The sequence below is a fragment of the Callospermophilus lateralis genome, chromosome 4 (assembly GCF_048772815.1).
Source record: "Callospermophilus lateralis isolate mCalLat2 chromosome 4, mCalLat2.hap1, whole genome shotgun sequence".
Taxonomy (NCBI): Eukaryota; Metazoa; Chordata; class Mammalia; order Rodentia; family Sciuridae; genus Callospermophilus; species Callospermophilus lateralis.
The window spans coordinates 91,786,208-91,808,872 of NC_135308.1; the positions used below are offsets into that span (position 1 = coordinate 91,786,208).

Consider the following 22,665-nt stretch of genomic DNA (forward strand, 5'->3'; position numbering starts at 1 on the left):
GGAATAAATTTAAATAAGGAGGTGGAAGACTTACATATGGAAAACCATAAACATTTTGATGAAAGAAATTGAAGACAAATTAATGGAAGTATGTTTATGGATTGAAAGACTTCACATTTCTAAAATTCCAAATAGCCAAAGAAATTTATAGATTTAGTGCAATTACCAGCAAAAATCCCAATAATACTTTTTATAGAAATAGAAAAAAAAAACAATTCTCAAATTCATATGGAACTGCAAAGGACCCTGAATTGCCTAAAAAATCTTGAGAAGAGGAACAAAGATAGAAGCATGATCCTTCCCCATTTCAAAATCTATTGCAAAGCTACAGTGGTTAGACTAGTATGGTACTGGCATGAAGATGCAGAGACCAGAGAATAAGACAGCCTAGAAATAAATCCAGATATATTTGAGTGCAAAGAATACACAACAGGAAAAGGATATTTTCTTCAACAAACAACATTGGGAATATTGTATATCTGCAGGAAGAATGAAATCAGACAGTAATTTAGACCTGTGATCTGGAGCTGAAAGTTTCTATAAGAAAATGGGGGCGGGGGAGGGAAGCTTCATGACATTGATCATGGCAAAATTTCTTGGATAGGACACCAGAAGCCTAGGCAACAACAGACAAAATGAACATGTGGGATTTCAGCAGATGGAAACTTTTCTGTAAAGAGACAGTCTACAGTTAACAAGCTGTATATCTCATGAGGGCTTAACATCCAAAATATATAAGAAACTCAACTGTATAGCAAAAATAATTTTTAAAACATTGATTTTTTTTAAAAAAATGAGCTTGAGTAGACATTTCTCCAAAGAAGACATACAAACAGCCAACAGGTATGTGAAGAGACAGTCAATGTTACTAATCATTCAGGAAATGCAAATAAAATCCACAATTGGATATCATCTCACACCCATAGATGGCTATTATAAACAAAAAAAGTTGCCTTTTGAAGATATAGAAAAACCCTTGTACACTCTAGGGAATGTAAAATGGCATAGGCACTATGAAAAAAGTGCCTCAAAATACTAAAAACAGAACCAGCATATGATCCAACAGCCCCACTCCTTGATATTTACCCAAAAGAACTAAAGTAAGGATGTTGGAGAGAGATTTGCATTTGCATGTTCATTGCAGCCCTACTCATGACAACCTAGGCGTCTGTTAGTAGATGAATGAATGAAGAATGTACCAAGGAATATTATCCAACCTTGCCAAAGAAGAGAATTCTGCCACATCTGGCAATAACTGTGAACCTGAAAAACTTTTGCTAAGTGAAATAAATTAGTCACGGGACAAACATTGCATTATTCCACTTATACAAGCTATCTGAAATAGTTGAACCTGTAGAAACGGAGAAGAATGGTAGTTGCCAGAGCTTGGAGGGAGGAAATAGGGGAGTTGCTATTCAACAGGTATAAAATTTCAGCTATGCAAAATGAATATGGTTTAGAGACCTGTACAACATTAGGCCTACTTAATGATATTGTGTATTTGCTGTGTATTTATTGAGTGTACTTACTACAGTTAGAAAAACAAAACCACCACTGCCTATAAGCTATTGGAGTATGCTTAGTAGAAAGTGTGTGGCAATTTAAATCATTTTAGTTGTTGTTGTTTAGGTGTTTGTGTGCCATAATGGCAAATTATTTTGTGAGACCTTTCTTGTCTTTGGTGTGGTCCTTCTTGTAACCACGGCTGGGTTCTTACCAATGTAGAATGGGAATAAGGTCCTTATTCAAGTCACTTTGTTTCCAGATAAGCATCGATGTGTTGCCATGTGGTACAGATTAAGCAATCACATTGACTAATAGAGAACAGATGCATTAGTATATATCTTGGGGATTAGTATTGGATCCAAATGAGGGGTGAGAATAATCCTAAAATTTGTAGGAGGGTAGAAGTGGGGAAGGGCTACAGAAGGGAGATACAGAAGGGATAACTGCAGCAGAAATGTTCACAGCCAGCTTCATCCACATTTGGTGTGGACTTCCTGTGCCAGTGGCACCTGTGTATACCACGATTGACGGCCCTTAAGGAGAAAGCATAGTGTCATGAAACAAAGCTCTTTTTGGTTTCCTTTCCCTCCCTCACTTCTTTCTTCCCTTTTCTGTAAAGGCTAAAGTCTAACTGTGAAGTATAAGTATTGCACCTGTCACCCTGACCTCATTGTAGAGCCATCTTCTCAGCAGGCCACAAAGGCTAAGTGCTCTGAACATAGTTTGTGGGGAACCTAATGTCCTCAACTGTAAAGTGAAGGCTAGGTGATCAATACACTAGGCTTAAACTTCTGTATTTGTGAAGGACTGCTAGGTATGTAAAAACCGTCATTTTTTCCTCTGTTCTCTGAGGAGTTATGAGTTTGAATTTGTTGGTTTCCCAGAGTGACTCTCAGTTGAAATGTCACTGACAGCTTGTGGTTTGGACTTTTTTTCTTTTTCTTTTTTTTAAACTCCAGTCAGAAACAACTAGGAGCCATCAAACAGCTGCAAGAAGATGCTGTCAACCAGGAAGTCATCCTCAGGCAGAAGCTCCAGGAAGCTAGCCAACGTCTGGAGGACGCAGAGGAGCAGGTAGGGTGGACCTGAGTACATTAGATTCAGGGGGTGAGTCTCCTCAGATGTCCTTAAGACCATGAAGTAAAAATGGAGGAGGAACAAAGAAAAAAAAAAAAAGAGGAACTGTGAAGCTAAGTCCCTAGTGACTGGCAGCAAGCGGAGGAAGTAAGGGGGGAGTTGTAAAAGAGGCGGTGTCAACAGCCTGATGATGAAAGAGGGGACTTTGCAGAAGGAGGCAACCTGACATATCAGGACTTCTACCACTGTAGAAATAGCTCGGGCACACCAAGCCCAGGCAAACAGCCACGGCAGAAGTGGAGAGGACGCTTATCACTTCCCTGAGAAGAAAAGCACATTTTCAGTTTCATGCGTGTGAGTGAGCGCTCAATTGCTGTCTTCCCTGGCTACCCTGCTAAAACCCAGTGTTCACTGTGCATATCCAGGTTAAGGCTCGCGATCAGGCCGCCTCTTCTGCCAGTGAAAAAACTAAGTCTTTACTGCATAAATTAGAGGAAGCAATTTCAGAACAACGGAACCTCCAAACTATAAATAGTGAGTTATCGAACACTTGCCAGAAGCTTCAGGAGAAGACAAGAAAACTGAAAAGTAAGTAGCAAATATTCATTTATGTCCCCAGCGTATTTCACCCTAAGGCAGGGGCAAAGGGACTACAGCCATTGGTCTAGATTACAGTCGCTGTGTTATTGCTGACTCTATGACTGGGGAAGGGTTGGTGGGGGGCAGGATTGTGGGGCTCTTAGTGGTTAGGTACAGGGATTTAACATTAGCTTTCCGTTTGGGTTATTTGTTGTGAGTTAGATTTGTTCATGACATTGTTTTTTTTTTTTTCTTTTAAAATTAAACTTTCAAATCTCTGAAAGTAAATAAGAAGTCTTGTGTGTATTGGGATATTTGAACTTGAAAATTGTTTGCATATTCTACCATGAATTTATTAATCAGGTTTTGCCCATCATATGGTAGAAATGTCTCCACTCCTTCATTTTATTCTAAGTAGGAGATTGGGCAAAGTAATTATGAATTTATTATGTACCCAAATATTAAGTATGTGTGAAAATATTTTAAAATGTTAATGGTAGTTTACATACATACTTTACATTTTAAAACTTGGAATATTTGTCATTTCTTTCTGTGTTATCTACTAGTGCATAAGCATTTACTAAGAATATATGTGAGAAGACAATTGTCAAATTACAAATGTCAAGTTATTTATAAACCTGTTTTATTCTAGAAACAAGTACAGTAAACATAAATCTTATTTAGCCATTTATCAGCCAACTGCTTCTTGTTCTAGCAGTGTGAGTGTTCTTTTTATAGAAAGTTACTTGGTTTGAGTAATAAACAACTAAATATAAGCTTAAGGTTAGCTAGAAATGAAAACTTTCAGGCTTGTGTTTGTTTTGGATTTATTGGACCCTTTCTACTGTTATATAAGAGAACTGCCTAAGAATTGAAGGAATTACCTAGTTTTGAAATAGCAGTGGCTATTCAGCATTTTATTATTATTTTTAAACCTTTATGAACTTGCTAGCTTTCAATAATTTTAGGTGTGGGTTTATTTTGATTCACTTGTCAGCAATATGAGGCATGCTTTCAGTCAGTATATATATTATTTTATTATTGCTCAGAGGGCACTAGAGAAGGTTCCCTGGTGATTACAACTGTTCATGTTGCATTAAAAATAAGGCATTTCAAATTTGGTTTAAGGCATGTCTGCTTTAGATACTAGGAGGACTAGTCTTGTGGCCCAGTTATATTTATCTTTTGATTAAATATTACACCCCATAATTTTATAGTTTGCTAAGAATGTGTCCCCTCACTCTATGATTTCCTTGTAGCACTTTCTTGGGAGAGTCAACTTTTGTAACTTATCCCAAAATGAATCCTCTTAATATTACTGAACTTGGTGTTGTTTTTCCAGTTTGTCCTCAGGGGGATAATTAGATCAAATATTAAAAGCAACATATGAAGGTTGTCCTGGGTTGAATGCATGATTTTTTTTCTGCCTGGATTATGAAGGGTGGACACTTCCTTTCTAGCTCAAGTTGATCATAAACTGCCTGGATTTTTGAAATCCCTTACTTGTTTGGATTTTTTCCTGTCCAAAGAAGGCATACACATCAGGAGTTTGCTCCTAAGATCATTTCCTTACATGAAGTTTTTTCTAATCCCTTAAAAGTCATCCTTTGGGGGAAGAGGGAAATTTAGATAGCACATGCTTTCAAACTGCTCTGTATGGCACATATTCTCGATAGACTAGGGACAGCAGAGGTGGGACAGTTATTCACAAATGCATCCAAGTGCATTTCACCACAACCACTGTCACCCCATGCTACTTCAGTTCTGAATCAGACATTTGAATTCTGAGTCAGAAAAGAAAAATATTTCAACCTACTTAGCTTTTCTGAAACTCTCTGGCTAGTTTTAAAAAACAAAGTGTTTATAACCATTGCTTTCTGATCCATGAATCTTCTTCAGCAAATTGTGGATCAAGTTCATTTGTCCAAATGTTCAGGCCAATCACAAGGTGTACAAACTAGAAGTGAGATGGTGTTTATGACATTGGATTAAAAATTCTGAACTGAGGGTTGACTAAATAGTACTGTATAAGTTTTTCACTGCCATGAGGACTGATCTGAGTTTTGAAGTGGTCAGCATGCTTGCTCACCTCCATGAAGTGTGTGTGCGCCATTCGAATGATTAAATGTCTTGAGTGGTGACTTTTATGTTTTCTTTCTTCATATCTAAGTTATCTTGTTAATGTAGGCAATACTGGATTATAAAGGCAGGTTTCCTTTAAAAAGGAAATCTAAAAAGTTTCTTGATCTAGGGTATGCATATAACACATTGAGGCACTTCTTATCTACAGGAAACAGACTAGTTGATCTAATCCAAATCATCATCCCTTTACTATTTGCCATCTCTTGTTGTATCTAACATGAAGTCTTCATTGAGTCACTCATTTAATAGAAGATGAGGGAAACCTTTAGGAACCATAAATATTTCCTTGTGGAGAGATCCCAAGATGCTTATATGTTTCATGATTTTTCATTTGAACATATGATTTGCACATGAACTTCAGTGTTTAGAGGATAGATGCAAGATGACAGTCATGTGTCCTGAGCAAACAAAGAATAGGAAATTGAGACAAAGGGGGACCTGGGTGACTGACACACTTAAAGACTGCAGGTGTCAGGATAAGTCTGAGGAGGACACCCGAGCCAATTATAGCTGTTTCAACTGCTTTGATGAGATAGGGACCCAAATTTTCCCCATGAAAATGGTAGGTATGCATGAAATAATCTAGGAAGTGTGGTGTAATAATTTAAGAGCCTGGGATTTGAAGTTAAACCAATCTTTGTTCTGACTCAAACTCTACATAAAGCGTTGCTAGGTGAAGTTGGGCCAGTCACTTTACCTCTCTGTACCTCAGCGTTCTTTTCCACCAATGTAATCGTGAACTGCAAGTTCAGTATGGTGGCTAGCACTTGCCCAGAGTTGGTATACATCATGTAGAGCATGTTCCAATGACGGGAATGGTATTGTGAGCTGGGGTTGTGGCTCAGTGGTAGAGTGCTGTCCTAGCACATGTGAGGCCTTTTGTGATTATTGGTTAATGCTGAATATCATGTGAGTGTATGAGGGGATTTCTATTGTTTCATTCACTATCTTCTTGGAAATAGGATCTGGGTTGGAAGGCACAGAATGATCAATAACCTTCTGCAAGAAAGGAAAATACCCCTTAGCTTGGCTGCCAAATGGGCACCAGGAGCCCTTTTAGCTTTATTTTGTGAAAATTCAAAACAAGTGTTTGCACCTGGGCCTCCCCCACCCAGTAGAGAGGCTCAACCCCAGCCTTCCTGAGCTCTGTGCATGGCAGATGGCTTGTTCTCCTTGGCAGCCCTGCTGTGTGAGAGTTCTACTTCCACCTGCGTTTTCTTAGCGCCCAACCAACGTTGTCCCATTTAAAGGTTCCTGCTCTGTTGTATTTGTGCATTTCTAATCTCTGTGAGGCCTTCTGAGATGCATGTCTGGGTGATCCATGTACTCTTCCTGGGTACTAATAATTTAATGATTGTGTTTACTAGACTCTGGTGACAATGTTGCATACGTTTTTTTAGTGGTTTCTTCCTAACCCTGTTTATCTCATAAACCCTGTTATTTTTGTTGTAATTTTCAAGTGTTTTCAGACTTTAAGTTCACTGTCCCACCAGTCCCAGGAAAGCACATCATAACACAGAACTTCTGTCAGAAATCTCCCTTGAGCTACTTCCCATTGAATGCTTCTCCCCCACCTCCACCACAAGGAGCCAGCCACTGATCTGGTTAGGGTAGTTGGCATGTTCTAGAACTGAGTTATACCATATGTACTCTTTGGTGTCTCTCCCTCAGCATAATATGTTTGAGATTCACTTGTCTTATTTCCCAGTAAATTTTTTTGAGATAATTTTTTATTAAGATAAAAGGTAATTTGATTCTTTTCTCCTATTACTGGACCTCTGAAGTATCCCCCATTTTAAGTTATAATGGATAAAGCTGCCTTGAACATCTGTGCACAGATCTGTGTGTGGACATAAGTTCCTATTTCATCTAGAATAAATACCGAGGAACAGAATTGTTACGTCATAGCATGGTTGTGGCTCTAAATTTCAAAGACACTATCACTTTTCCATGGTGTTGGGCATTCTACACTCCCCCAGCACTGTATGGAAGTTCCACATCTTCAGTATTTGATAGTGTCAATTTTTTATTTTGGCCACTCTACTGACATCTCAATGTAATTTTAATCTTTTAGAGGACTAATGATGTCGAGCACATTTTTATGTACTGAATGGCCATTATGTATCTTCTTTGTGAAGTGCCTATGTTTTTTGCCCGTTTTAAAATCAGGTTCATTGTCCTTGTAGTTTCTCATAGTCTGTGGTTAAAGAATCCTGACATTTTTAATGCACAATTTTACAGAACATTAGGTTTTTTTTCAGTAAGCTATATACTGTGTTATAGAAGTCCATACTCCATAAATGTGAAGCATCATTGATAACTAACATTATATAGCTCTAACAATGTTACGGCTTTAATTTTCAACAGTCAATTAATTGTAGGGCCTTTGCCTAAAAGCTCCATTGCATAGTCATTTAGAAAGTTGCTTTATCTCAGCTTCCTTCAGAAGCAACTCACTAAGACACCTGGTCCCATCTGATAATCACAGGTGGCAGCTGCAGGGGATGCAGTGGTCATTGCTTTATTTGTTCTTATGTGCAGCCTAAATGTCCTAGAGACATGGCAAGTCCCACTTCAAACAGAAGAATGCAAAGGTGAATGCAAATTGGGGTCATAAACCAGCTTGTTTTGCCATATGGAAAATATGGAAATAGTTGCTACTTATTGCACAAAACATCTGTTGAAAAAAGGTTTTTAATTTGAATGCTTTGAGATAGACTCTTTCTAAAACCCAAGATTGCCTGGTGGGAAAGCAGATGGGTAATTTAGACAGTGCTGTACTAACTCATTATTTCTTCTGAAGCACAAACTTAGTTTGATAATTCTAAGATAGAATTCTGAATTTGTGTTTTGGTGATACACAACCCTCAAAAACATGATGGCCACTTCTGCAAGCTTTGTTGCTCTTTTGAATGTAGGTCAGGAGGAACACAGGGTCTTATTTCTTAGACATTGAATTTTTTTTAAAAAAAATTCATAAGTTCTAAGTATTAAAGAGAAAAAATTTTATTCCTTTTATAAGTTTGAAATAGTTTTAATTTTATTCTTTTGGGTACTGGTGATCAAACTCAGGGGTACTCAACCACTGAGTCACATCTCAGCTGTATTTTTGTATTTTATTTAGAGACAGGTTCTCATTGAGTTGCTTAGGGCCTTGTCATTGCTGAGGCTGGCTTTGAACTTGTGATCTTCCTGTCTCAGCCTCCCAAGCCACTGGGATTACAGGGGTGTGCACTACGCTCAGCTTGAAATAAAAAAAAAAAAAAATGGTATTGTGGACTGGGGTTGTGGCTCAGTGGTAGAGTGCTCTCCTAGCACATGTGAGGCCCTGAGTTCAATCCTCAGCAATATATAAAAATAAATAAAATAAAGGTATTGTGTCCAACTACAACTAAAAAAATAAATATTAAAAATCTTACTGGCTTAGGAGATACTTGGTACTGTCCTGTTTAGTTGAAAAATAAACTATTTTTACAAAAAATTTGCATAAAATATAATTTTTACATAGGTAATATTCTATTTAATTGAAGATTTTATATAGAATTTTTACATATATTACTAATATTTTCATTGCTCAGAATTTTTTCAGGTTTTCGAGATATAAAACTGTGGGTCTATAAAACAAGCAGTACCAGATTGCTGTGTGTTTTGGACATCAGAAGATCTGCTGTTAATAATTTTCCTGACTCTTAGGGATTTAAAAAAAATAGTGGTAGCTATTAATATGCTTCCATCTAGCAGAGCTCCATCCCCTTGTTTAATTTTTGCTTTGAATCTTCTGTGGGCTGAGAAAGCAGCCGAGCTTGTGAGAATAATGTATAAATTCAGAGCCCAGTGTTGGTGATGTGTGAGATTTTCCACGTGAGTAAAGGGCATGAATATCAGTGTCTATTTTGGTTGTTGAAAGATGTGGGCTATTTTCTCATTCTTAGCTATATTTTAGAATATGGATTGTCAAATAAGTATGTTACTATTAACTTAAATAGCTATATCCACCACCACCCACCCCCATTTCCATGATTTGAGTGATAAGACTTTGAAAACTTACTGGGAAGCAGATTTTAGTTAAAACACATGTTTCTAACGTCATGGGATAGGACACTGAATCCACTGTTGTCCTGTCGATCTGAACTTGGGTCCATTGCTTGTCACTCATCTCAATCCTTTGGATGTCAGTGTTCTCGTGCTCTCAGTTTAATTTATAAAATTCTGAGGTTGTAGGGCCCTAATTCTAGGGTTCAAACAGTGGCTTAATGGACACCAGATTCCTGTATGGTGGGAGGTTGGCCTGAATGACTCACTAAGGTGTTTTTCTTGTTTTGTGGTGTTGGGGACTGAATCCAGGGCCTGGCACCTGCTAGTCAAGAGCTCTACCACTGACCTGACCTACATCCCAGCCCTTGTATTCTTGTTTTAAGATTGAATAAATTCTGTGACTCACTTCAAGGAGGCAGATCACTTGTGTCTATCAAGGTTAGTTTTAAATACCTAAGGGGGAGAATGGTTGAGCTGCCACAGCCTGTTTCTCTGTCCCTAAGTCTTAAGGGGCCAATGCCATTCTCAGAAGTCAGTTGTCATCTTCTTTCCTGCAGATTCCAAATGCAAAGCCATTACAATTTTATAAATCGATGAAATAAATGATGGGAAGGGGATTTAAAATGGTCATATTGAACTGGTTGTAAATTCTCTTCATAGCAACTATTGAGGTACTTCGAAAGCAGTTAACTGAAGGACAACACCATGGCTTTCTGTTTCAGGTAAAAATCAAACAAACAAACAAACAAAAAACCTATGTGATATGTGTTTATTTACTCTCGGGAAGATTTATAACTTGTATTAGGTTTTGAAATTAATGTAGAATATGGAGTGGTTTTAACCATTAAATTAAATAACCAACTTAGAAGAAAAGACTTTGGTAGACTTTGTTCTCTTGTTCACAGAAAGTGTTTAGAAAAATGAGGGGAGAATTCACATCAGTGAGTGGCTCCTGATAGCATCTCCCAAAGAGGAAGCATTTCAGAATTTGCCCAGCCACTGCATCTGTTAGCAGAGAGCCAGTTTTGTAGGCACCTCCTATCTGATAGGAAGGGTATATTTTTCAATTTAAAACCATATGCTAAAATTTTTGAGTGCCACGAACAGTTTTAGTGCTTATGTCTTTTTTCTTTCTCCTATTTGTATTAAACTTTCAATACCTTTCTGTCTGGATATCTCAAGAAATCCATGGTAGAGTTGAATATATTTATTTCCCTTATGATGCTTGGTGAATCTCCTTTTTGGTTCATAAATGAAGAACATAAGGGAACAGAGAGATTGGCACTGGAGCAAGGAGATGAAAGAGGGAAGAAGAGTGATATTTGCTGGTATCTCTTTCTAGGGCATAATGTAGACAACATCTGTTTAAGCAGAAAAAAAAAATCACATAGAAAGTCTAGGCAGAGTGCCTGAAAAGCCCCTGTTTAGCAGGAAAAAAAAAATCTCCATATCTAAAGAATTCTTAATCATCTCAAGAACACCAATAAAATTTTCTATTGTAATGTCACTCCCATAAATATGCATCTTCCTCTTTGGATTAAGACCACAATTTTATTACTATAAAATTTTCCTAACACCATTTTACTACTCCAAGTTATGTCTAACAAGCTTCCTTGGCTTCTGCCTAATTTCAGTGACAAAGCCATTCAATTCCTGGTTCCTGATCTTTGAGTTTTACTCCTAGATCAATGAATGGGTAAAATACCCATTTGCAGTGACAAATAGGTTCCCTGAAGTAGAGGGCACCCACCTCTGCTGGGCTTTGCATCTTGGACCCTTTCTACATTTCACTTTTCAATACACTTTGCCATTTTCTGATTACAGAGGTTTTTAGATGAGGAAATTTCTCACGATGATCCCCCGTCCTGCCCAGAGAAAATTCAACTATCTCTTCAAGAAAAATTGGTAAGCGTAAGCTTTCTGAAATTATTTAGGTAGCAAGCATGGATCCGCTGCTATGGTAAAATAAAAAGTTGAGTTCAGTATATATTCCATAGCCCAAGGATTCCAAACACAATACTTTTCTTTAAAAGATTCTTTTTTTTTTTTTTCCCTCTCATACACATAGTATCTTTTGGTTGGTCTAAGAAGTACTAATATTTTAAATTTTTTGATTGTGGTATTACAAGGAGTTACTTGGCTTGTCCCTCTTGCTTAACTCTTCCCTCGGAGGCTTTATTTATATCAAAGTGTAAACTATTTGGAGTTGGTGATTCGAGTATTATGTTAGATTACTGAACTTTGATTTTTGAATGAGTATTCTAATTTACTTATAATGTATATCTTTTGATCAAAAAGCATGAAAGCTTTTTCACTTGACATCATTTATTTTCTTTCTGACTTCTCTCACAGGACCATTTGAGACCAGTGATATTCTTTCTGCTTTGGAAGATAAAGTATATTAGAAAATGTTTTATGTTATATTCCGTTAGACAGCTAATAATACTTGGTTTTCCATTCAGAAGCAGTGTTACCACAAACCACACAGTAGTCAAGAGGCAAGAATTCATCACATACCCCTGACCTTGAAAAACACATGCTGGTATACGCCTCTTCTGGGTGAGCTTGGGTCGCCCCTCCTCCAGCACCAGCTGAGACGTGCTCGGGTGGGGGAGGGATTGTATTGAGAGAGGAATTCTTTTTGAAAGGGCAAATAATTCATTACAATTTTATTTGTATAGGAAGAATTGTTGAATATCTGGGTATTTATTTCTGGATTCAGTCAGTCAATCAGTATGTATTTGAGTACCTATTCTGTGCAAGCCAACATATTATGTACAATAAAGAATAGGTGTCTCATGCCTATAAACCCAGCAGCTTGGGAGGCTGAGGCAGGAGGATCACAAATTCAAATTCAAACTCAGCAACTTAGCAAGGCCTAGGCAAATCCATGAGACCCTGTCTCTAATAAAATACAAAAAGGGAATGGGGATGTGGCTCTGTAGTTAAGCGCCCCTGAGTTCCATTCTCAGTCCTCAAATAGCCTACAGATTAGTGGGAGACAAGACCTAGACTCAGAGATGAGAAGTTAGAGAGTACCCCACAGAAGAGGGGAGTGTTGAACCAGGCTTTGAGGGATGGTTTGGGTTGGAAAAGTGAAAAGTGTGAAAAAAGTATTTTGATGGGTGAGAATGACATGGACAAATGAAATAGAATAAAAAGAACACAAAAGCCTTGTGTTTGAAAAAGAGGCAAAGCTTATTGTGGAAACAAGAGGGTTTGGGTTGAGATGCAGAAGGAAGTTTGAAGCAAAAGCAAGTTGAGGATCCAGTTGTGAACTGTTACTGAATGCCAGGCTGAGGAGAAAGAGCCCTAACCTCGGAGATGCTCCACAAAACCCAGATGCAGTCAAAAGCAGAAGTTTATGCTGGTTCTGGAATGATAATAAAAATGGGATGCTCATCAAATAAATTTAAGAAAGATGGTGGTTTGTGGATCATTGAACTACAAAAGGAGAAACTGCTACCACCACGGATGGAATTTTCATTTTGTGTCAGGCACTAGATTAGAATTTTGTAGAGATTATTTCATTCATGATAACTCAGAGATAACCACACCCAACAATAAGTCAGCACTTAAAGAATACTTGCTGTGGGTAACATATCTGTTAACTCATTTAGTCCTCACCACAGCCTAAGAGTGCAGATGCTAATGTGATTCCCATTTTGTTTTATTTATTTTTGCTGTGCTGGGGAGGAATCCAGGTCCGGGTGCATACTAGGCCAGCACTCTACTACTGTACCCACCCCTCTGTAATTCCCAATTTTAAAGACCAGGAAACAGATACCCAAGGCCAAGTATCATTCTATAGATACATAAATTAAGCCTCAGAGTGACATAGATATTTACCCAAGGTGACACAACTGGCATTTAGCAGATCCAGGATCAGAACTAAAAAATTGTGCTTGACTCCATAGCCTTTGTGTTTTCCTTTAAACTGCTGCATCCTATACCCACCTAAAAAGGTGGTTTCCCAAAAAGACTGGTGTGTCATTCTTACCTACTTCTTGTACCATGTTTTGAAGAAATCTAATCACAATATCTGATATTTTTCAGGAGTCTGCAAAGTTGTTCAGGAAAGGGTCAGATAGTAAATATTTTAGGGCTTTCAGGCCATACAATTTCTGTTACAACTATTCAACTTTACTCTTGTAGCACACAAGCAGTCATGGATATGTATGTGGATAGTTGTGGCTATGTTCTAGTAAAACTTTATTTACAAAAACAGGCAGCTGGGGCTAGGGTGGTGGCTCAGTGGTAGAGTACCTGCCTAGCATGTGGAGGCACTGGGTTCATTTCTCAGCACCACATATAAATAAATAAAATAAAGGTCCATTAACAACTAATGTATGTGTGTATATATATATATATATATATATATATATATATATATATATATATATAATTAAAAAAAAAAAAACAGGCAGCTGGCTGGATTTTGCCTGCTAGCTGAAGAATATTGGCCCTCTAGTTGTTTAGGAGACCAAGATTATCTGTCTTCCACGCCTCACCTTTTTTTTTTTTTCTCTTTTTTAAATAAACATTTGGCATTTCCACCCCCATGTAACCCAGCATCCTGGGCATTTGTTAAAAGTGCTAATAGAATTAGGTTGGCTTTTGCTTTCACATAAATAGTTCTGCCAATCAAGTCTTTAGGGAGGATAGTTTATTCTTTAATGTGGTATGAACCAGAAGTTAATCTCTATTTTTATTCCTTTCTGTTGTACTACAGATGCCTTGTCTCTGGATAGTCTTACAGTGATTCCAAGGCCGCAACTGACATCTTCCTTATGTGTAGCCAACCCAACTGAGGCTTCAAGTGAAAGATCCAAATATGGAGAAATAAAGGATGGTGCTTTGGATGTGACGAGACAACACAAGTAAGTTAAAAGAGGACAATTTACTTTGTTATGGAAAAATAAGGAAAATTATGGCAATGGAAAGAGACAGGCAGCAATAGGAGATTCAGAAGAGCAAGGTCTATTCAGCACTGACGTGGGCTCAGCAGAGTCTTCTCCAAAGGCTGAGCACAGTCCTTTGTTCTCAGTATCTTTTATACAACACAGACCTCCAGGTTTCAAGACTTCTCATATAAGTAGCCTGGATCCCTTTTTCTCTCTCCAGGCAGATTTGATTCCTGCCACAGCTGCTGAGCAAGCATGACTACAGAAGCAGAAACTAGCAGGTTGCAGCTACTAACAGATAAAAAGGAAAAAGAAACATCTCAGGAAGGACTTGCTGCTTCACTTAGCCTACTCTTTATGGGTAGCCTATTCCCACTGCCTAACATTTTTAATTGGTTAGATTTTCATACCCTGAGACTATAACATCTTTATTGTGGAACTCTCTAACTTTCTGAAAATTTACAGTTGTAAAATAAAGACACTGCTTTTGAATTTTATGATAGTCAATCTAAACCAATTCAGTTACCCTAGTTTGGGGGGCATATACTAAGTACATATTACTAGGTTAATTTAGATGAGTTTGGATTTTAATTCTATTCCTTTCACACTTAAGGTTAACAAGCCTTTGGAAACTTGTCTCTGCTCGCCCCTCTCCCCATTCTCTTTTGATGTTTATTTATGCTCATCTATCTTTTTAAGTATGTAAACTGATCTTCCTTAGGAAAAATGCAGACATGTTAGTGGAGTTTGTGAGGACTCTCTACCCTGGTGAAATTTCCTTTCTGTATTGAGGGTGAGAAAGCCAGACTTTGAATTGCAAATTCTTTATTTTCATTTTTGGCTGGCTTTTCTATTGTCTGTAACTTCTCTCTGATGAAGGTGGAAGCTGTCTTTCATTATGTCTTAATGAAGCCAGGAATTTAATTAGAAATTTGATAGACTGGGTGTGGGGTCGTGGGAACTGTGTCATAATTTGGTATCTGCTAAAATTTTCAGTTTTTCTACTTGTAGTAAATGGTCTACTTTCTACTGCCAGGTGTCCTGTAGGTGGTCCAGACCCAGGAGCAGATCTTTCGGGTTACATCAGGATGAATGACAACCTAAGTATGGAAGTGAGTGCTGTGGCAGTTTACAATTTCATCTTCAGTATTGTCACATGCTAGTCCTGTTTTTTGAGTATTCTTTTTTTCTTTCCTTTGCTTCTTTTCTTTTAAAAATGTCATGGCTCCTAGTACAGCAAGTATGAATCTGATAATGCAGACCTCAGATGAATTAGAAATATCAACTTCTGAAGTAATAAAATTAAAGCTCAGGGACTGGGGCTGTAGCTCAGTGGTAGAGCGCCTGCCTTGCATGTGTGAGGGCTGGGTTTGATCCTCAGCACCACATGAAAATAAATAAATAAAGATATTGTGTCCATTGACAACTAAAAAATATTTTTAAAAAATAAAGCTCAGTATTTGGGGACTTTCTACTCCTTATGTAGTATGAAATTTGGGTTATATAACCAGAGGGAGATTTTGACAAAGTACAATGAAATTTGTGTTTAGGAGGCAGGCTGGTTTGGGACTTAAACTCACTATTGACTGTAAATAGTATCAGGTCACATTGATTCTCTAGGAACTGAAATCAAAGCTAGGCAATCTTTGAGGAATTGGCCCTTTATTAAAGACCACAGAGTAAGGCCATGATCTTAGCATATTCACAACCAGTGTCAGGCAGTAATGCTGCTTTTTTACCCAAGAAGAGGATAACGTGAAACAACTTGAGAAGGACTATGGAGGTGGTCAGAGTGCCTTCCTAGTCTGCAGCCTGAGTGTGGGCCCAGCGAGTTCAGTCAAATGGAGCAGACAGTTCTTCTTTAGGATCTGGCCATTCATTACTCTCTCACACACACACACACACACTCTCTCTCTCTCTCTCTCTCTCTCTCATATATATATATATATATATATATATATATATATCTTCATTGAAATAAAATTCACACATCATATAATTCATTAATTTAAACTGTTCAATTAACTGGTTTTAAATGTATTCCCATATTTGTACAACTATCACCATCATCTATTTTAGAACATTGGAATCACCTCCAAGAGAAACCCCAATACCCTTTTGCAGTTTCTTCCTTTTGCAATTTCCCCTTCCTCTAAACACTCAGCTCTAGGCATTAATTTACATTCTCCATAGATTTGCCTATTCTGGATATCTTAAGTTGAATAAAACCATATATATATATATATACCCTCCTGTGCCTGTCTTCTTTCAATTATCATTAAGGTTTTCAAGGTTCATCCATATTTTAGTATGTATGTTATTATTAGTACTTCCATTTATGGTGGCATAATATTGTGTTGGATATCCCATTTTGTTTATCTAACAGTTTATGGGCATTTGAGTTTTTTTGACTGGCTACTACAAACAATGTCATGAGGAACATTAGTGTATAGGTTTTAGTGTAAATGTAGGTTTTTAATTATTTGGTTCTATTTCTATCAGTAGAATTACTGCCTCAGATGGTCACTCTGTTTGATATTTTGAGGGACTAAATGATGGGTTTCCACAGTGGCAGCACCATTTTATATTCCCACAAGTGATATCTGGAAGATTCTAATTTCTCTGCACTTCACCAAAACTCCCTTTTTGTTTACAGCCATCACTGAATGCAAAGAGGTATCTCAATGGATTTGGTTTGTATTTTTTCCAGTGATTAATGATGTTGAGCATGTTTGCATGTGTTTGTTGGTCATTTGTATATTTTGGAGATACTTCCATTCAGATCCTGTGCCCATTTAAAAGATGGGATTGTATTTCTTTTTACCACTAAGTTGTGCAAGTCATTCTTACTCCTTTGAAGTATATGCATCTGACATTTTTCCCCTGTTCATTAGTAACTGCCTTATTGAGCAACTAAGAAGAAAACAAATCTATTTTGCTATTACTTGGTAGTTCTTATGAAGCTTTAATAACGGAAGTTGAGTTTAGGAGCTTACAGGATGTTCAGTTATTAGTAATTTCCCTTTTATCTGGCACCAATTTCACTAAGAAGGGAGAAGAAACAAACATCAGTTGTGTACCAGGCACTTTGTAGGAAAGCATTTCTGTGTGCCATATTATTAATGCTCCTCACAACCTTGAATGACAGGTAGTCTCTATTTTTTACAAAGGAGACACCCGACTTTGAGGAAGTTAGATAACTTGCCCAACATCACTTGACTAATAAGCAGCAAACCTGGATTTCAAGTTCAGGTTTGTCTAGCTTCAAAAGGACTTGTTCTTTTCACAACCCCTCTGAATTTAGACATTTGAGACATAATAATCACTGTAGTTACCTTGAAAGTGGGTTTTTTTGTTTATTTGTTTTGGGTTTTTGGCTAAGAAATGTGTTGCCTTATGAATCTAAAAGGACCTCCTAATTCTCTCATTGGGAGAGATGATGAAGTTGTTTTGTGTATGGTCTTGACACCCATTAAGAATTGGGAACGATCTGGATCACAAAGAAACTCCTGTCAAATGCACTCAGGGTGATAAATAGATTCCCTGAAAGTTCTTGCTTTCCTGTGTTCTTTCTATAGCCTCAAGAATGAGTCTGTTGGCTTTACTTTGTGGCTGAAACCACTGACTCTCCATAGTCCCATTCCAGGTTTCTGCCCCTGCAGGATCTGTGCAGCCTCATCACTGTGCTCTCCAACCCTCAGGGGTCTCCTTCAGCCCCCACCCCATCTCTAAACAAATAATGAGCTCTGTTTCTAAGCATTTTTAATAGAATGTAGAGGGAATTAGAATAATATAAAACATCAAAATACCATAAACCATGCTCATTCCCGCATATACAAACTGATGGTTTGTTGTTGTTGTTTTTAACACCTTGGCTTTAAATGATGATCTTTGCCAGTCTCTACATCCTCATGAAAGCAGCTTGACCTTGTGTTCAAATCCTTCTTTGGCCTGGTCACAGCCTAGCTTTCTGCCTTCATTTCCGTGGCACTGTCCTGCTATTGTCCCTATATCAGCCCAACAGGTAGTATCTACTGTCAGAATAAATCACTCCAAACCTGCTTGGGGTGTTTTCTTTGCTCAGAACGTTGCACTCTTCTCCATTTGTCAAAATTTTATTTACCTATCAAGGTCCATTTCAAAAATCTACTGTTTCATAAATCCTTTTGTGGTAGTATAAAATGTTGGCAGTCAAGTATCTCCGGTTCTTTTTTTTTTTAATATTTTTTTTTAGTTACCAATGGACTTTTATTTATATGTGGTGCTCAGAATCAAACCCAGTGCCTTCCAGTTCTTTTTGAGGGGAAAATCATAATAGATTGGAGTTTGAGAAATCAGGTTTTCCCCCCAATTAGCTTGTATGTGGTTCTGGAAATATCATGTTTTGATGCTTCAGCTTCCTCATTCCTTAACTATTTAACTTCCTTCTTTGAGACCCCAGTAACACTCTGCCTTCCCCTTTTGCTACCTGTCTCCTGGTTGCATTGTGGGTATTCATTTTTTACATCCTACCCTGTGTTAGCTGATAAGCCTGGTGGAGAGTGCCCTTACCTGATCACTAGCCAAAATGTTTCTAGTACTCTGCATGGATGGGTGCACAGTAGCCGCCCGTTAATATTTATTGAATTCTTATTTGTTTTGTAATCACTTCAGGTTCTACTTAGAACACCGAGGATGATACTCAGAAGCTTCTTTCTTTGGACTGGTGTTCCTAAGGACTTGAGATTTATTTTCTGCCCCCCACCCCATTCATTTTCTCCATGAATTGGGGAGGGGGGCAGAAAACAAATATAACATCTTTCTCACAGGGAATGTAAGAAAAAGTAAACATAGATTGGTATTTATGAGAGGGTCTTTGAGCAAAGGACTCTATCAAGATTAATGTCTCAAAAAGAATATCTCATAGGAAAATAATTTGGAGACCTATTTGGAATGTTCTTAAGGAGAATAAATCTTCTTTATTGACCTAGTAAATTATTTTATTTGTGGCATGTTGGTGTACCTAGGAGAGAAGGAAATAAATTACTTACTGTCTTCATCTTTTAGGATTCATACTGAAATACTTTCAGATGACATGTGATGATATCTAGGATTGCTTCTAAAAACACAAGGGTAGGTTTAGAGGGTAAGAGAATGGATGAAACAACATCCATTCCAGGTGATAATTGTTGAAGTCACATCCCAAGCACATAAAAGTTAGTTCTACTGTCTACTTTTGTATTTATTTGAAATTTATTTTGGTAATGCCTTGCAAATTTTATCCTCATAGTATAGGCTTTGGAATCAGGCGGGCCATATTTAAGATGGGCTGCAATACTTAATATGTAAACTTAGATAAGTGGCCTAACTTGTCTAAAATTGCTGGTGTCCCCTGTGGAACAGAGAGATTACTTTGCTCTTGGGTAGTTCAGTACACATGGATACAATGCACATACATGCATAAACACATGCTATATATACATCAACACATATGCATCTTCACAGCCAAGTTTTAGCTTAATCAGTTGGAAACAAACCAAATAGGTCATGTTTACAGGAAGATAGTGCCTTTTAATGACCTATTTTCCCACTTGCTGATATATAGGAAAGCCTTTCCTTTTCACTGGGTGCCTTCCCAGCATTGAAACATTTCTAAGAATCACCAGAGGTGTATTCCAGTATATATTCATGTTCTTTAGGCCTCATCCACTAGTGGGTTCCAGGTGGATGTTTAGCCTCTTGAGAAGTTGTGGGACAGTGAAGTTGGTCTCATCATCTTGGTGTCTGCTGCCCTTTTGGTTCTCTGCCCAGAGCCCTGCCTGCACCACTGTAGACCTTCATGGAGCTCTGCATCTGGACCTCTGGTGATCCCACCTTCTTTCCTTGGTCAGTGCAGTGGTAACTCTGCCTTCTTGTTCCAGTGCTTTCAGAGAGGGCTCCCAGGGTGGTGTGGTGTTAGGATCCTTTTGGGGTAGTTGTGAAAACTATCCTCTACATTTCAAGACACAGTCTAGTAGGGCTGGGAGACAGGGTGGCCAGTACCACAGTTTCCTACTAAGTCTAGTGTTACTGCTTCTTTCAGTAGCTAGATACACTTCCTTGATTCCTCCCCACTCTGGGTCATTTCCCTCTAGGTCCTTAGCCTGTCTACCTTCTCTTAGTGGTTGCTCTTATCTTTACGTCTGAAGAGCGACCAAAGGCTTTCTGGCCCTTTGCAAAACAGGTGGTTACCTACTTGTATGTTTCCCTAAATACTCTAAGAATTAAGTTCTACAAAAATTCTGTGGCATCCAAACTGATTCCTCTGTCTGATCTGCCTCCACCAAAATATTTTGTGAAATCCTGCTTCATAGTACATACTCAAAATAGTAACGGTAGTATTACCTAGAATGAGAATTATCAGCAGTATGGAACTGCTGATAATCAGAGGATGCCTTATAACAGGTCAGGGATCTCGAGATGAATTTCTCTATGTTTTCTTGTGGCTGTTCAAACTTAAAAAAAAAAAGATCACGTATTAAGTGTCTTCCCTCCTTTAAGGTTCTTCTTCATGTCATTGCATGTTTTTGTGTAAGATACACTATCACTGGGAGAAGATGATTTATTGAGTCAAACCACAGGATCAATTTAAAAATAACCTCTGAAGACTTTCTGGCCGTTGTCCTGTTCTTTCAAGCTATGTGTAGGTGCTGCATTAATAACCTTGGAGAATAAATAACATTGCCAGTTGCAAAATTGGGACAGGTAGATAGTGACTGATAACTGATTATAAATGAGCCTCACCATGGTAGGTGTGTCCTGTCGATCTTAGGGTATGGTGTTCTTTTACTTAGGAATTGCGAGGGAAAAAAAAGGAAGAAAAACTATGAGGAAATTTAGTTTTGTTTATGTTCCAGGGTTTCTAATCATTTATTTTTATTTTTATTATTTTTTAAATTTTTAGTTGTTGATGGACCTTTATTTATTTATTAATTTGTATGTGGTGCTGAGAATCGAACCCAGTGCCTCACACATGCTGGGCAAGCACTCTACCACTGAGCCATAACCTCAGCCTCAGGGGTTCTAATCTTTTAAAGTTCTATTTAACATTCTTCCTCTTTTCAGAACATTTAAATGTACATAAGTACAGTTTGGAGTAAGTCTAAATAGATTCTTGTTTCATTTTTTTTTTTTTTTTTGTTCCCACGTTAATCTATTTGACCAGCATCAACTATCCAAAGAGACCCAATAGTAAAAATTATACGGGTAACATAAATTTTTATAAACACAAAGATTTCTGATCATAAAATCTATAAAGCAGCATTTAATGTAGAAGAACAAAGTAGTCCTGGAAGATTATCTAGACTTATTAATTGTTATTACAAATCTCTTATTTTTTAGTATTTCTTCGTATTTTTCTATTAAAGTAATCGTGTGTGTGTGTGTGTGTGTGTGTGTGTGTGTGTATGCAAATGTGTGTGTATGAATGAAAGAGGCTTGTGTTTGCTGACCCAGCCCATGGGAGAATCTATCTCACTTTGTTCCATGAGTGCTTGGCTACCCCACCCTATATTAAGCTCTTGTTGTCAAGAGCAGATGGGCTGGACCATGGGTTTCCATGTAAATGTTATTCAGGTTAATATTTGAATGGCTTGGATGGGAAGGGCATTCTTCCTGCTGTGCTGTCAGCATGTGTTAGATTCATTGACTTGAGCCAACCTTCCACATGTAAGTCTCTCATCTGAGCTGTCTTCATCAATTTCTTGGATTTCTGTGGTTTTACAGACTATCTCTTACAATCTCTTCAGGTCTCAAAGTTGGTGTGTGTGAATAGATTCTTCAGCAGGCTTGATTGGGATGCTGGTTTGAAGAGGGTAACTTTTGATGCTAGAAGAACAGATCCCACTGTGGAAAGTTTTTGCTGATTAGCCTACCCCCAACCCCATGCAAGAAACTTTGAGTGTTATATCTACAACTTTCACTAACTAGATCCTAAGTTTGAAACAAAATTTGAAACTTCCTTTTCTCTGGTTATTCTTGTAAGAAGAAAATAGTGTTGTTAGAACAAATTTATGAAGTTAGAATTAAGATATGTTGTCTGTGGGGTTGTTTTCTGATCACTAAGACTTACAAAGTTTCATGATTTGGGAGTAATATCCACCTGCTTACCTTATAACTACTCCAGGGCAATGAAGAGATATATGTATGAGGTGTCTTCAGAATCAGATTATTATTTGTTTAGTCAGTAAATATTTCACATTTATCAACCCTCTTCTCCATAAAATGCTTCATTGAAAGATATAGAAAAAAGAGGCTTTAAGCAGGGCATGATGGCAAATGAGACTCATTTGTAACATAATGGAGACCCACTAGGTTTTTGCTATAGTTATTGTTTTGGCCTTAAATAGCTCTTTTTATAAAAGTTTTACAAAAAATTATGTTTCATTTTCCTCTATTTTGGAAA

At 37.7% G+C, this 22,665-nt stretch overlaps 1 protein-coding gene across 4 annotated transcripts in view; it reads left to right on the forward strand.

Annotated features, from left to right (window-relative positions):
• Irag2 (inositol 1,4,5-triphosphate receptor associated 2) overlaps positions 1 to 22,665 on the forward strand; it is a 121,169-nt gene that overhangs the window by 66,488 nt on the left and 32,016 nt on the right. The window contains exons 17-23 of one of the 4 annotated variants that reach the window (XM_076854213.1): positions 2,466 to 2,580; positions 3,009 to 3,171; positions 10,000 to 10,061; positions 11,164 to 11,244; positions 11,802 to 11,898; positions 14,072 to 14,219; positions 15,280 to 15,355. In XM_076854213.1, coding sequence (XP_076710328.1) covers positions 2,466 to 2,580; positions 3,009 to 3,171; positions 10,000 to 10,061; positions 11,164 to 11,244; positions 11,802 to 11,898; positions 14,072 to 14,219; positions 15,280 to 15,355 — 742 coding nt within the window. Of the gene's footprint in view, positions 1 to 2,465; positions 2,581 to 2,999; positions 3,172 to 9,759; positions 9,778 to 9,999; positions 10,062 to 11,163; positions 11,245 to 11,801; positions 11,899 to 14,071; positions 14,220 to 15,279; positions 15,356 to 22,665 lie in introns of those variants that run through there. The other 3 variants (XM_076854214.1, XM_076854215.1, XM_076854216.1) reach the window with 3 other exon arrangements.